A 17,085-nucleotide genomic window follows, 5' to 3' on the forward strand; every position below is an offset into this window, starting at 1 on the left:
CTCCATAAATAACTTTACTAAGAATTTTCAGTTCATGTTTTATTTTCCTCTGCTTGTGGTTTCAGAGTAAGCATGACCACATTGTCTGACCCTTGCCACAAGGCAGAAAAAGCACGAACTTTTTGTGTGACTCCTTCTTCCTCCTCTCTCTCATCCCATAAAAACTCTAGATGAAGTTGTTCCAAAAGCAAAGGAAATGGAAACCTGAGTATGCTGGGAAATGTATGTCTGCACAAATCTCTTAGCTTACTCAAGGCTCAGTGATTCCCTTTTTTATCCCCATCCTCTCAGAAGTGTCAGAAAATCAGTCTATATTTTATTGCATGTATGTACTGATCTGTTTAACACATCAATATTTCAGATCATCAAAGGTTATTCTTTAAAGGACCAGATCCTAGAAGAGTGCCTTTCATAGAGTAGCACTTAATAAATGCTTGTCAAATGGGTGAATGAAAGACCCAAACTTAAACATTTTGACCATTTTGTATGGAACGCCTCCTAACATGTCTTATATCCTTTCCATTCTCTTCCATCAACAGAAGATATTGGACATAATTCAACTTTTCATTTTGGATATCTTAGGCCAGAAATAGACAGCCCTAAAAGCAAGTTCACGTTCTTGAGAGTCTGAGCCAATGAGGCAGATTTTCAAAGCCTCTTTTACTAAATACAAACATTTAATAAATATATACAGGTGTAAACCCTCACTCTGTATGCACAAAGGGTTCCATCCTCTAGCTCTTCTCCAGCAGATTGCCCCCTCTAATATCCCGACTGTCTCATTAATCTTCAATCTCTCCCTGTCTACTGGCTCCTCCTCTAGTGCATACAAACACACCCGTGTATCTCTTATACTTAAAAAAAAAACCCTTGGTTGATCCATCTGTCCCTACTAGCTATAATCCTATATCTCTCTTCCCTTTTGTGGCTAAACGGCCTGAGAAGGCGGTCTACAATTAGTGCCTCTGTTTCCTTTTCCCTCACTCTCTCTAACCTCATCACTGAAGTGAAACTGCTTTCCCTAAAGTTACCGATGCTCTCTTTGTCAAATCTAATGGCCTTTTCTCCCTCTTAATCCTTCTTGATATGTCTGCAGTCTTTGGTTCTGTTGATCACCTTCTTCTCCTGAACATTCTCTTCTCTCTAGATTGTTATGATGCTTCTCTGTCCTGGTTCTCCTCCTATCTGTCTAACCACTCCTCAGTCTACCTTGCTGGATTGTCATGTAGACTCTATCTGCTGATCATGAGTATTTCCCAAGGCTCTGTCTGGGGCCCTCACACTCTGTGATATTTTTCTTGGTGATATCATCTCCCATGTATTGATTTATCATCTCTATGTAGGTAGTTTTCAAATCTATTTAACCAACCCAGACCTCTCTGTTGATCTTCACTCTCACATTTCCATTGGCCTATTGGACATCTCAGACTGGATGCCTTTTAGACATCTTAAACTCAATATGTCCAAAACTGAACTCATTATCTTTCTCCCCATCCCTCCCCTCTTCTGAATTCCCTACTACTGTCATGGATACCATCTTCCCCCCAGTTACCCAGGTTTACAGCCTCAGTCTCTACCTTGACTCGTCACTGTTTGTCACAGCCCCCATATCCAATCCATTGCAAAATCCAGTTGAATTCTACCTTCTTAACATTTCTCATATACATCCCCTTCTCTCCTCTGAAACTTCCACCACCCTCATACTATTGCTATAATCTTCTGATTGGCCTCCTGTCTCAAGTCTTCCCCCCTTTGAGTCCTTCCTTCCCTTAACTGTCAAACAAAAAAACAAGGATCTGACTATATCATACACACACACACACACACACACACACACACTCTTATACACTCAATAAACTCCAGTGACTCTAGAATCAAATATGAAATCCTCAGTTTGGCGTTTAAAGACCTTCATACCCTGGTTCATCCTCTCTTTCCCATCTTCTTATACCTTACTCCCCTCCATAGATTCCTCCATCCAGTGACATTGGCTTTGTTCCTCAAACAAAACACTCCATTGCCTGATTCCATATATTTTCACTGACTCACCTTCACATTTGGAAATCCCCACTGTCTCCTGGCCGCCCTGGTCTTGTAATGGAGTTTGAGTGAGGTTAGTGATTCTCAAGTGCAATACAAAGAAACATAGTGCACAAAAGAAGGCCAAGTCAGCAGAGAGGAAGTAAAGCAAGACAGCTTTTTCAAGGTGAAATATTCATAATAAGAATGGGCAATGGGAGAGATTGGACACGAGTAGTTTTTATAGAATTCCAGTAGGACCGGACACTATAGGAAGGAGTTGGACTTGGTGAGAAGATCAAGGTTGGGGGACTAGGGCTAATTCACAGTTATGAGTGGGAAACACCCAGAAAATTGATAGCTAGTTGATATTCAAATTCCTAGTTATTGGGAAAAGGAGCATTCAAGTCCTTAGCTCTAGGCCTTACTTTGGCAAGATGACTAGGAATTTCAGCCTTCCCAGTGGTTTCTTCATTCCCTCAGTGGGAGGCTACCCCAATCCTTCCAAATACTAGTGTTATCTCTCTGAAGCCATCTCCAGTTATCATGTTTGTAGCTTATTTATATCAAGTGGTTTGCATGGTATCTCCCCAAATTAATCTGAGATCAGGGACTAGTTTTGCCTGCCTTTGTTTCCCCAAAAGTTAGCACAGTTCCCAACATATAGAGAGTACTTAACAAATACCTGTTGACTTGACTTACAATATTTTAAGTCACCATCTTTGGTGACACACTCAGGTCAATAACAGCAACAAACTTGGGTGGGGAATAAATAATTAAACGTATCTGAAGAGTGTCTGGTCATTTTGATACTGATTCATATGATTCCCCCAAAAAGCATTTAGCCCAAGAGCTATTCTGCCAGCTCTTAAAATCTTTAGCACCATGCAACCTATTCTAATCAGCCCCTTAGGCAACAGAAGGCTTGTCATAAGATCATAGGTTTTGGGACCTTAAAGGCCATCCAGACCAACATTCTCATTTTACATATAAGGAAATTAAGGCATAGTGAAGTTGCATCACTTGCCCAGGGTTATACAGCTAGTAAGGCTTTGTTGTTGCTGTTCAGTTATGTCCAACTCTTTGTGACCCCATTTGGGATTTTCTTGGCAGAGATACTAGAGTAGTTTGCCATTTCCTTCTCCAGCTTATTTTACAGACTGAGGTAAACAGGCTTAAGTGACTTGCCCAGGGTCTCACAGCTAGTAAATGTCTAAAGCTGGATTTGAACTCAGGTCTTCCTGACTCCAGGCCTGACACTTCATCCACTGCACCACTTACAAGCTTCTAAACTATTTCTAAATTCTTAGTGTAGACATCTTCCCTCCACCCTCTATTAAAACAAAAAGAAACAAACAAAAAAAGGGATCAGAATAAGGTGTTTTGATACAAACAGTTGTAACCAAGAGCTTGGTGCTGAGCAGACTGGCTCTTACTCAAGCTTGATGTTGACATGCCCACAGCACAGCAGAGGCAGAATTTTAATCCTGCCCTTCCTGCCTTCAAGTTCAGGGCCCTATCCATTGTACCAGAGGTGGGGAATCTGCAGCCTCGAGGCCACATGTGGCCCTCTAGGTCCTCAAGTGCAACCCTTTGACTGAATTCAAACTTCACAGAATAAATCCTTTTATTAACAAATCCTTTTAAACTTCATAGAACAAATCCTTTTATTAACAAATCTTTTTAAGCTTCACTGAACAAATCCTTTTATTAAGAGGATTTGCTCTGTGAGGTTTGGATTCAGTTCAAGGACCACACTTGAAGACCTAGAGGTCACATGTGGCCCAGAGGCTGCAGGTTCCCCCCCATGTCGTATACCATACTGTCCATTAAATGACCGTCCATTATTGATAATGCAGTTCTTTATCTGCCTTTGTCATATCCATAGGGATCTCTGAACTATTTCTTCTCTCTCTGTGTGCCTGCCTTTAAGAGGTGCCTTCCCGCTCCCTGTGGATAATCTGCTATGGAAATCAGATAATCAAGTTCATTAGTATCATATGATTTGAGCAACTGAGGAATAAAGTGCCAGATTTTTAGGTCTGAGGCTTTGTGACAGCTATTTAGAGAGCTAAGAATCCTTTACTTTATTTAGGCAGATATGTACTGGAACCAAGCTCCTTTCAGAACCCAGAGTCAAATTTTCAGTGTGTACATTTACACCTCAGAAATTGAAATCAAGACTTGACTTACAGGGGTGGCCAGGTGGCACAGTGAGTAAGAGTGCCGGCCCCAGAGTCGGTTCTGGGCTCAGATACTCAGCACCCACACAAAATAACTGGCTGTGTAATCTTGAGCAAGTTACTTAACCCCAATTGCTTTAAAAAAAAAAAAAAAGACTTGACTTACTCTTTTGCTGACTAACTGAACTTGAGGAAGTGATGGAAAAATAATACAAATTTAACTTAAAGGTGTCTCACACATTTTTTCCTCCAGAGAGTTGAGGTTTCTGTAAGAATTGACCTTTGAATAAGCAAGTCTTTTTGAGATTCCCTTCAGTAAGAAATCTATTTTCATTTTAGCTGTATAGCATTTGAAATTCTTAACTGTCTAGCTGGGACTGGAAGGGGATGGGAGAAGGTGGGCAGGGAAGGGGGGACAGGTGGTATGGGAGGAGACAGAATATGCTGCTTAAGAATTTAATTATTATAGACCCTTGATTGTGTTCCACACATCCTTCTCCAGACCAACAATTTCTTTGAAAAATCTCTCATTCTAGCCTAGCTTCTTTGCAAAGATTTAATAACTAAGGGTTGCCCTAAGACTTGATTTCTTTCACAAAGGAGGATAAGGCACCTTGATGGTGTGCTGCAGGAGAGTAGCATCAGTCACAAAAATGGAAAGATACTTGTCCAAGTGTATGAGCCAAGGGTGGTCCTTCAGCAGCCTACACATCATGTTTCTCTCCATACCCTTGTGAAGAATTTATCCATCAACAGAGGGTAAACTTTGTCAGGTGTGTTGTGAATTGAAGAGGAAGATTTTCTTGGAACAGATGTGATGGTGGCTTGAGATTGGAATATAGAGGACCTGTTCATTATGATAATACTATCTTTTAAAGACCTGGAATTAAGCCTATCCCTAATAACTCCAGAGTATACTAGCTTGTGTCCATGGGCAAATAAATCATTTAACCTTTTAGTTTCTAGGTGGCACAGTAAATAGGATATTAGACTTAGCATCAGAAAGGCCAGTTCAGATTTGACCTTTGACACTAGCCGTGCGACCTTGGACAAGTCACTTTAATCTCCCTAAGCCTCAGTTTCCCCCTCTGTGAAATGGAAATAATATTAGCACAGGGTTGTTAGGGCAAAATAAGATAATGTTTATAAATAATTTTACAAATCTTAAAGTTCTATATAAATGCTCAGTGCTATCATTACTAATAAACAAGGAGGGGCTGAACTCAGTGACCTCTAAGGTCCCTTTCAATTCTGGAATACTTGCTCTGGAATCAGAGGACATTGGTTCATATCCCACCTCTGACACTCCTGTGTAATCTTCAGCAATTTGCTTAAGTGTCAGTTTCCTCATTTGTAAAATGAGTTTATTAGATTAGATGCTCTCCGAGTCTAGCTCTATGATACTAATTCACTTCTCCACTCTGACCCTCAAATTCTTCTTCTGTAAAATGGGGATGATAACACCTGTAGTATCTACCTTGCAAGGTTGTTATAAGGATCAAAAGAAATAATACACATTAAGTGCCAAATAAATGTTGGCTATTGTGTAGTCTTAGTTCAAATCATAAAGAAAATTTTTTATAGCTTTCAATAGTACATTTATGGAATAAGAAACCAAGATATTATTATTCCCTATTTTTTTTTACTTGTGGATAAATGAGACATACATTGACTACATAATAGGCATGTAGTGCAGGCAGATTTTGAATCTGTAGAGGACCTTAGAGATTGATGCATGGACTATTTTTGTAAGAACTACTTCTTTTACATCTTTAAATAGATAACATTTAAAGACATAAAAATCATTCTTAGCCATGGGCCTGATTGAATCCTTGGGTAGTTTGCTGACTCCTGGTCCAGTCATTTCAATATTGGGAAGCTGAGGTCCCCTGAGGTTAAAACGACTATCATCAACCTACAGTAAATTATCTAACTTCACATCCAGTCACCTTTCCCCCCTAGCACAGCTCTCTTCTAGCTGAGTGTTGTAGCCCTGATATTACTTGCTACATCTTTGAAATCCCACTAGATAGCTATGATCACGTATGACCCAGAAGCCAAATGGACTAGCCCGGTTTTCTCCTGTTCACTGACTTATGCTCTGTGTTGAGATGATGCTTGTCTTGTAAACGGTCCCACTGTATTGAGAGCTTTGCTCAGCCAGGGTGTTAATGTTACACGTGGCCATTCACCTCTTTCACCTCAGATGATCTATGACTTCATGCAAGCGGGCATTCCCTCACTGGCAGAGATTACAACCTTGTCATACCTTAGTAGACAGCTTTATGAGAATCTGTGGTCTAAAAAAAAAGTCAGCTTCTTTTGGCCAGCTTCTAGCAATAATTCTCTGGACAAACCTAGCGAGGTCGAGTCTCAGATTCATTCCCAGACTAGTACTCAGTGCTTTTCCAATTTGAAAGAACCTGCTATATTTTGCTCTGTTGGGACAATTCCAAGCCACAGGGAGGCATTAGAGGAGAATATTAGTGGAAGACGGTTGTTAGAAGTACACAAAGTACTACATTTTTTTTATAAGTGCTTTACAACTGGGGGGTGGAGAGTGGGGGACAGAAAAGTATTTATTACATACCTTCTGGGTGCCAGACAGTGGCAACTAGGTGGTACAGTGGTTAGAGAACTGGACCTGGAATCTGGAACAATTTGGCTAAAACTTAAGGGTTGTCTATGACAGCATTAGAAAAGGGGAAGTCAGGCCAGACAGGACAGCTAGCTGGCACAGTGCATAAACTGCTGCGCCTATAGCCAGGAAGACTCCTTATCCTGAGTTCAAACCCAGCCTCAGACACTTACCAGCTGTATGACTCTGGGCAAGTCACTTTACCCTGTTTACCTCAGTTTCCTCACCTGTAAAATGCACTGGAGAAGGAAATGACAAACTACCCCAGTATCTCTGCCAGGAAGACCCCAAAATGGGGTCGGAAAGAGTTGGACATGACTAAAATGACTGAATACACTAGCCAGTTACTATACTGAGCGCTTTATAAATGTTATTTCTTTTGATCTTCACAACAACCCTGGGAGGTAGATTCTATTAGCATACCCATTTTACAGTTGAGGAAACTGAGGTAGACAAAGGTTAAGTGACTTGACTAGGTTCTTACAGCTTATAAGGGTCTGAGCTCAGATTTGAAATCAGGTCTTCCTGACTCCAGGCCCAGGACACTATCCACTGCACCACCTGTCAGCTGGCTACCACCTCTACCCACCCTGCCAAGTGAGGGTCATTGATGCACAGTTATGATGAGAGTTCACTGATTTTCACTGATTTATTTAACAAATACTTGTTAAGTTCCTCTTTTCTGTGAGGTGCTATATTAGGCATATTTTTTAAAATTTAAATTGTACTTATTTTTTTTAATTTTCTACACTCACTCCTATAAGATTTTGAATTCTAAATTTTCTCCCCCTTCTTCCCTCTCTTCCCCCCCTCCCCAAGACAGTATGCATTCTGATATAGGCTATACATGTACAATAATATTAAACATATTTCCATATTAGTTATATTATAAAGATGAATTAGAACCATAGGGAAAAGCCACAAGAAAGGAGAAACAAAACCCCCCAAAAGTGAAAATAGTATGCTTTTATCTGCATTCAGACTCCATAGTTCTTCCTCTGGATGTGGATATCATTTTCCATTGTGAGTCTTTTGGAATTGTGTTAGATACTTGTATTACTAAGAGTTAAGTCTATCAAAGTTGGTCATTACACAGTGTTGTTGTTACTATGTACAATGTTCTCCTGATTCTGCTCACTTCACTCAGAATCAGTTCTTCTAAATATTTCCAGGTTTTTCTGAAGTCTGAATCATTTCTTATAGCACCATAGTATTCCATTACATTCATATACCACAACTTGTTCGGCCATTCCCCAATTGATGGGCATCTCCTCAAATTCCAATTTTTGGCTACTACAAAAAAAAGCTGATATAAATATTTTTGTACATGTGGGTACTTTTCCCATTTTTATGAGCTCTTTGGGATACAGACCAAGAAGTGGTATTGCTGGGTCAAAGGATATGCACAGTTTTATAGACCTTTGGGCATAGTTCCAAATTGCTCTCCAGAATGATTGAATCAGTTCACAACTCCACCAACAATGCATTAGTGTTCCAATTTTCCCACATCTTCTCCAGCACCTATCATTTTCCTGTTTTGTCATGTTAGCCAATCTGTGGTACCTCTGAGTTGTTTTAATTTGCATTTCTCTAATCAATAGTGATTTAGAGCATTATATATATATATATACATATATATTCATATGTATGTTTTCATAGCTAGCTTTAATAGGTATATCTTTTGATATCATTTTCAGCATAAATGTGTTATTTGGTATTGCTTCACATTTACTATTTAAACCTAGCTGACAGTGTTATATTAAACCTCTCTGGCTATTTACTCTAATAAAGGGGTTGGATTAGACAATCTCTAAAGTTCCTTCCAGGTCTGATATTTGATGAGAACCCCTACTCAGACCCCAATTCCACTCTTACTTTTCTAGCTAATATTGTGTGTATCAAAATCTACTGTAACCCATAGATCCCTATAGAGTTCCCTAGAGTTCCCTAGCTTCTTACAGGAATGATTTTTATTGCCAGAATTTACATCTCCCTGGAATAGCACTAACCATTTTTCACCTGAATAAAAAAGGAGTAAGAATCCTGTTGCCTGATGCTTTTAAATTAATGTTCATTAATCTCTGTAGGACAAATGTCCCACTAGATGAATTTTTTAAAGTTAACTGGAGGCAAGAGAATATTTATTTCTTTGGGGACTTCTTTATAGGAATCCCTTCTCTGAACCTAGCCTTTGTCCCTGCATTGCTTTTATTGCCTGGTATCTTCTACAGTCTGATAGGTTGTGACCCCATCACAAACTCATCTAAAATGAGAGATCACTTTTTCAATATATAACAGCAATTGGAAATGTGGAGGGAAAATCACAGTAGCCCACAGACAATGAATGCTTTTTACCTCTTTCTCCAGTGAATCTCACACTTTCCCCAAGTCCCTCTGGCCCTCCAGCTTCATAGAAGTGCTTTAAGGTTTAGACTCCCCTTAGAAGGGAAACAAACTTGGGTGCTCATCAGAAGGGGGGATGCCTCCCTTTCCCAGTATTCTGGTAAATCTAATCCAAAAACTCATAAAGGCATCTGACCTTGGGTCACTTCTCAGATTTCATGAACTCCTCTCGAAAGGGAAACATATTTAAGGTATCTCAATGGGTTACCTACCCCCTTCCCAGTGGAATTGCCCTATACATACGATTCACAGTAATGGTCCAGGTTTTGTGCGCCCTCATATCATGGCTTAGTTCTTCATAGATAACATGCAAATATCTAGCTATCAAAGATGGACCATAGATCTAACGTAAAATAGATAGAAAGATACATCCTCCATTAAAATCTTATTTCATTGCCTTTTCCTAGTAGAATGTAAGATCCTGAGGGAGGTCTCTCTCCTGTTTTGTTTGACCCCAGAAGGCAAAACCAAAACCAATGGGTAGAAAATACAAAGAGGAAAATTTAGGCTTGACATTAGGAAAAATTTTTCTAACCCATTAGAGATTTCTAAAAATGGAACAGGTTGCCTTGGAGAGGGACTGGGTGCTACCTCATTAGAGATCTAAGCAAGGGATAGATGAAAACAGTCAGGTGAATGGGAGTAAGCATCTCTTCTGTGCTGGCCTGCAGGATCGCTGAGGCTGCTTCCAGCTCTCAAATCCTGTGATCTTGAGAGGGCAGGGATGGATGGTTTCCTTTTAATCTTTGTACCTCTAGTACCTAGAACAGTACCTTGCACATAGGAGGTGCTTAAAAGTGCTTATTCAATTTGTTGAATAGATTGTAGAAGTAGGGGCCACAGAAGGTTATCCTGAAGGGGTGTAGCAGCAGAATGCTGCCCTAGCAAGCTAGAGAGGCCCAAGGATGAACTGACTGTATGCCATCCAAGGGCCAGCCTAGCTATGTTGTCAATGGCTTGTCACCAGAGAGCAGGCCACCAGGCATTGATACTTGTTGGCCACAGTGACTCATGAAGTCCCTCTGCTGAGGCATGGAGGGCTGGCCACCTGACATCAGTGTAATTGATAAAACTGAATATCCTTGAAGTATCCAAATAACTTTAGATTTACACATCGAGGGATTCACAGATACAGGTCTATGTCCACATGCTTTATGTAGTTAATGCTCCAAAATCCAGGTGATATAAACCAGTGCTACCAACCTCAAATAGATAGAAGGGCCACTAAACAGTACATAAGGATCTCTGTGAGCTGAATATTGAAAACCACATAGTGACATTATCCCTGTTCTCTTATTTTCTTTATTTTGTGAAATATTTCCCAATTACATTTTAATCTGTTTTGGTGCATTCGGGAGCATTGTGGGCCACATGCAGCCTTGGGGCTACGTGTTTAATACTTCTGGTATAAACAACAACATTGTTGTGGGGAAGGCACTTAGCAAAGCATAAAGGCCCTGTAAATGTGAGTTATGGTAAGAGACAGCATGGCATGGTGGTTGGAGAGTAGACTTTACCGTCAGGAAAACCCAGGCCCAAGTTCTGTCCTTGACATATACAGGCTGTGTCACACTGGACAAATCACTTCATCTCTCAATACCCCCAGACAGTGAGGGCTGGAAGGTGCAGAGGGAGTGGCAATCTCCACTGGTGGAGGATACTGCTCACTAGGAGTTCCCTAAGCTGATGAATCCCAGGTCTTGTCAAAAATAATAATAACCAGAATACAAAGTAAAGTGCCTTATTCGTGTTCTTGTTTTCATTTTCCTCTAGTCACCCTTATAACCTAACAGGTCTTAAAATAAGAAACTTTTAAGATGAAATGGCTTAATTCTTTCCCCACACTTCAGGAAAGTAAGAAACAAAAATATAGAAAGCTAAAGGTGGGAGAAAAGATGGAAGAAGTACAGAAGGTATTGATAATTACTATATTCTTTGATCATTACCCCAGTTCATTAAAAAAAAAAACTCACTTGGCCTGAATTAGAGAATGGACCTCCACCAATGGAAAAATATGGGGAGAGAAACTGGTTGCAAGGAGGGAAATGTCAATCAAATGTTGACTTCTTGAGAGCAGAATTAACATTTTTGTCTTAGTAGCCCTAGTGCCTGACACAGTTGCCTAGTATATGGTGGGCACTTAATAGATGTTTGTTGATTTATTCCTTCATAACCTTCAGGTCCTGGTTACCTGAATAGGGGTCTGGAATTCATTTCTGAGAAACATTTTTCATTTGACTTTTTTAGCTAGAAGAGCCTTCTTCCTTCAGGTAAGGTGTTCCTCTTTGGGCATCTTCACCTGACCAGCTAAATTTCTTACTCTATATTTATGATGATGGTCTCACTTATCCTGCAAATGCAGTTGGGATAAAGCTATCCCACAGTTTTCTATTCTTATTTTTAAAAAATTCTGTTGTCCTTTTCCCACAGCCTTCAATACAGCAAAGTGTGAGAAATTACAAAAAGAGAAAGAGGATCTGGAGAGAAGGTTTGAGGATGAGGTGAAGAGACTCCGTTGGCAGCAGCAGGCTGAACTCCAGGACCTGGAGGAAAGACTGCAGCAACACTATGTGGGAGAAGTGAAACGCTTACAGGAGGAACACCGCATGCAGCTAACGAGACTCAAGTGTCAGCACCAGGAGCAGGTCAGCACCTCGAAACTCCGGAAGACTCTCTTTCCTGAATTGTTGCCAAGGTGTAAGTGGGAGGGACAGATGAAGGGGAAAGCCAACACAATTTTCAAACAGCTAGGTGGTTTGGCAAATAGAGTGCCAGACCTGGAGTCAGGAAGATCCAGCTTCCTGAGTTCAGATCTGGCCTCAGACACATAGTAGCTGTGTGACCTTGGGCAAGTCACTTAACCCTATTTGCCTCAGTTACCTCATCTGTAAAATAATGGGGAGAAGGAAATGGCAAATCACTCCAGTATCTCTGCCAAGAAAACCCCAAATGGGATCACAAAGAGTTGGATACAACTGAAAATGACTGAACAACGACAAAAACATAGGCTTAGCGAGGCCTCCTGCATTTGTTCACTGAGTGAGCAGGCATTTATTAAGAACCTTGCCATGTCATAGAGGCACTGTATTGGATTCCAGTAGGACACAAAGGAAATAGAGGTCACTTTTTGCTATTTTTAGAGAGATAAAGGGACCGATGTTGCTAAAAAAAAAAAGTGTTCTGAGACAGCTTTAGGGGATATCCAGACATAGCAGTCAGAAAAAGAAATAAAAACCAACAAAAGAGTCTGGGAGGGAGCAGAGTAGGTCAGAGAATTAAGAAAGTGCAGCATCATTAAAACCAAGGAAGGGAGGAGTATCAAGGAGGGGCTAGTAAACAGCAGATAGTTGTGAATCCAGAAGACCTAGGTTTGAGTTTTGGCTCTCCCACTTATTTCCTGTGTGGCTTTGTTTGTTTGTTTAATTTAAATGGGAATTAATTTTACTGCCTTTCAGACAAGAGGACATGAATTAAATCACACAGGATGCAAAAGTGTGGGTGGGTTGTGGTTACCATCATTGGAAAGAATGCCTAAACTGATACACGCAAAATCCAGTAGAAAATTGGAGTACTGGCATCATTTATTAAATTATGTTTCTCTCAAGTCACACATAACAAATTCTTATGGGCAGCAATCTGCTGGCTGTGTGCAAATAGGCAGATGGTGCCAGGTATATAGCTTGTAGCTTGTATATATACATATATATATATGTATGTGTGTGTGTGTGTATATGCATATACACACACACACATACATTTCCTTGGGATTACTCTTTGTCAGTTCTATATACATACGTTGTAAAGACCATAGAATCACAGAATCTCTGCATTAGAAGGGACTTCATCCATTCCAGCCCACACCTAACCAAGAATGTTGGGTACCCAACAAATGTTGATCCAGTCTTTTCTAGTAAGAGGAAAGCCAATGCCTCCCAAAGAAATCCATAATACTTTGGAATAACTCCAAACATCACTTTGTTTTTCCTTCAAGCAAGCTCAGATTTTCTGTATCTCGCATCCATAGTCTATGTTTGTTATGATTTGATGACATTTAACTGTTGTATTATTATGAAAACCATTTCTAAGCAAAATTATGAACCAACAGTGTTTAGGCTAGTATCTTTGATAGGTTTGTGTTCATATCATTATTTTTATCTCTTTGCTAAGTAAAAATCTCTGATAGGCAATGGTTTCTGTGTATTTAAACCCCTTAAAGCATAATAGATTTTTTAAATCCTGTAAATTTCATATTTTTAACTAATTCAGATTGACCATCTTCCCAATTTGTCCAAATGTATGTAATTTTTATTGAATATACATTAGCAACCTAAGTGGCACAGTAAATAAAGTACTAGCCCTGGAGTCAGGAAGATTTGAAATCAAATCCTCCCTCAGTCACTGACAAGCTGTGTGACCCTGAATGTATCACTTAACTTTGGTCTTCCTCAATGCCCTCATCTGCAAAATGGGAATAATAATAGCACCAGCCTCCCAAGGTTGTTGTAAGGTCAAATGAGATATTCATAAAGTACTTTGCCAACCTTCAAATGCTATGTAAATTCTAGTTATTATATTTATTATTTATTTCTATTTGCAGAATAGAATAAATTCAACCAAGTAATTAACTCTTCCACTGATTCCCATTTCCAGAAACAGAAGACAGGTCTAAAAGAAAGCAATCCTAAATGGCTATGCTCTATTGAAAATGCTCTCTATGCACAGTAATCTCTTATTTACCTTTCTTGATCTCCAATCTCCCTGACCTTTACAATCTTAGATGTAGAGCTGGAAAGGGACCTTAGAAGCCATCCACTCCAACCCCCTCATTTTACAGATAAGGAAACTGAAGCCTGGAGACTTATGTGACTTGCCTAAGGTCCCTTCTATCCTTTGTGCCAGTTTGTGCCCCGTGGGGCCACGCAAAACAAGTGTCCTCCCTCTTTCAGAGGACAGCCCTTTAAGTACTTGAAAACCACTCTTGTGTCTCTTCTAAATCTTCACTCTCTAGATCACCGTCCTCTGAACTCTCTCTAGTTTATCAATGTCCTTCTTAAAATATGATGCTGAGAACTGAACGCATCGCCCCAAATGTGCTCAGTCTGAACCGCAGCACTAGGGGACTGATCACATCCCTAGTTCTGGAAACTTCACTTCCTTTAATGCAGCCTAAGATCTTGCTAGCTTTTTCACTACTGTGTTGTGCCGTGCTGACTCATTTAATAATAGCTGAAAGTTAAATAATGTTTTAAGGTTTCTAAAGCACTTTCACAGACATCATCTCATTTGTTCCTCAGAACGATATTACGAGATCGATATTTTAGGTACTGTTATCCCCATCTTACAGCAGAGGAAACTGAGATTCAGGAGGGTTTGGTCACACACACAGTAAGCGTGAGAGGCAGGACTGGAGCGCAAGCATTCTTGACTCCAAGTTCAGTGCTCTTTCCACTCTTGCATTCTTTCTCCTTTTTTGGTAAAATGAAGGACATTTGCCCTTTTTTAATCCAGAGGTACCAATACTATATGATTCACTAAGACCCCAGATTTTTTCAGATGTCTACCCATACCTTCCCCATTTTGTGTTTGTAAGGTGATTTTTGGAGCCCCTAAAGACTTTGTCGTGGTTACCATCACATTTAATCTTATCTCATTTGGTCCAGCAGTCTAGCCTATTAAGACCTTTTTGTATCCTGACTCCACCAACCAGCATGTGAGCTATTCTTTCTTGATTTGTATCATCTGTGAATATGATAAACATGGCACCTACCTATTTATCAAAGATAAAATTGTGAAATTGTACAAAGCCAAGCAGAGATTCCCTCTAAACCCTTCAAGATGACACAAAACCGTTAATGACTATTCTTTGGGTCTGGTCATTCAATCAGTTAGAAATTCATCTAATTGTGCCATCATCTATCCAACATCTCTCCATATAAAATATGTAAAGTGGCACATAGTAAGCTCTTAATAAATGCTTGTTTTCTTCCTTTCCCCACTTAGTCTCTAAGAATAGCATGATTTTTTCAAATACTTTGCTAAATGGTCATCTAATTAAACATTATATATAATTCCTCCATATATTTCTCTATATATATATTATATACACACACACATATATATATATATATATATATAAAACATTCCTCTGATAAACCATTCTATTAATTCTGTCAAAAAAGAAAATGAAATTAATCTGTTAGGACTTATTTTTGACAAAGTCCAGTTGGTTCTTTGTGATTACTGCTTCCTTCTCAAGATGGTCCCTATCCCTTTAATATGTTCTAGAATTTTGCAAAAGATATTTAATCCCATCTTACAGGTTTGGAGATTCCATTCTCTTTACCTTTTTTTTGGCAAATCATGACATTTGCCCTTTTTTAGTCCTATGACACCTTTCTCATTGTTCATGATCTTTCAAAAATCACTGACAGTTGACTTTAAGGTTATAGCATCTACTTGTCATTCAGATAATGATTGATGTTCAGGGGTGGTAATCTAATTTATATGGATTTGCTGGGCCTCTCAATTCTCTTGCTGACTGAATTATTAACCATGTCACTGTCTGTCCCTCAGAAGTTCAAACAGAAGGTGAGTAGGAAAGGAAAAAGATGATGAAACTCAAATCAGTCAGATTTCCTATTTGTGCAACATTTTTTTACTACATATACATTAATAGCTGGCAGTTAGGTGGCACAGTGGATAGGGCACTGGGTTCAGAGTCAGAAGACCTGAATTCAAATCCATTCTCAGACATTTACTAGTTGTGTGACCCTGGGCAAGTCACTTAACCTCTATCTGCCTCAGTTTCCTCAGCCGTAAAATAGGGATAATAATAGCACCTGTCTCCCAGGGTGGTTGGGAGGATCAGATGAGATATTTGCAAAAGGCACTTAGCACACTGTCTGGTACACAGTGGGTTCTATATAAAGGCTTATTTCTCTTCCTACCAAGTCTACTAAAAGGTCTGATAGAAAGACTGGAATGAGAAGCAAAGCTTTGAATTTCAGTGATCCGTGCTATGATGCCCTGTAATTGCTGTTACCATGTGACCCCTATCATGTTATCATGGATGATCAAGAATTGTTGGTGTTGACTTCCCAGATGATGGCTCTGCTGTTCTTCAGGAGCTTTCAAGACCTAATTAGTCAGTCTGTTTTCTCTTCATTTTCTCTTCCAGTGGTGGGCAATGGGAGTCTGCTTAGATTGTTTCACAAGGCGTTTTCTAAAGCTAAGTATTTGCTTTAATTAGAAATATTCTTACTAAGTTAGGAAGACTCCCAGCTTTGGTAGATTTTACCCCCAAGATAACTCCAACCACCTTACTTTCTGACCTTGCCAGTCCATTAACTTTTTATAGAATTAGTATAAATTAAGCTATATTTTAAGGAGAAAAAGCCTCTCTCTGCAAGGTCAGGGTAATAGATGAAGTTTATCAAGAGGTGGGACATTTCATGTCAACTCCTCAGTCTTGGAGGGAGCCTGGAAGGAGGACACTCCAAGGAGAGCCTCTGCTCTGGGGCTTTCTAAGTGAGTTTGAAGCTATGATGCTTTGCAGCAAAGTAGTGCTTTTCATGTGTTTGTTCAAGTCAGCTTTCATGCCCCCTTAAACAATCCCTTAGCACAAACATCCCTTTCTTGAGCTACTTAAAACACATTTTCAAATACAAAAGAGTAAATTTTTCCCATTTTGTCTCTTTATCTTTATAACTGTTTATAACTTTTATTATTATTATCATTATTATCTAACTTTAATTAGGCCATCCTTCTGTGACACTCCTCATTGCTCACCTTCCCTAGGGCAGCCTGTGGGCATTCACTAGATCTTAATAAGTCAGGCTGCCC

General features: G+C 39.6%; 1 protein-coding gene across 3 annotated transcripts in view; it reads left to right on the forward strand.

The window, feature by feature from the left end:
- Nucleotides 1-17,085, forward strand: part of MTUS2 (microtubule associated scaffold protein 2) — a 732,715-nt gene that overhangs the window by 664,818 nt on the left and 50,812 nt on the right. For all 3 annotated transcript variants that reach the window (XM_069080726.1, XM_069080725.1, XM_069080724.1), the window contains one exon: nucleotides 11,674-11,888. In XM_069080726.1, coding sequence (XP_068936827.1) covers nucleotides 11,674-11,888 — 215 coding nt within the window. The remainder of the gene's footprint in view (nucleotides 1-11,673; nucleotides 11,889-17,085) is intronic.

The sequence above is a fragment of the Petaurus breviceps genome, unplaced genomic scaffold (assembly GCF_028583685.1).
Source record: "Petaurus breviceps papuanus isolate PSGF00001 unplaced genomic scaffold, PetGlider_PUasm1.0 91133, whole genome shotgun sequence".
Classification (NCBI taxonomy): Eukaryota; Metazoa; Chordata; class Mammalia; order Diprotodontia; family Petauridae; genus Petaurus; species Petaurus breviceps.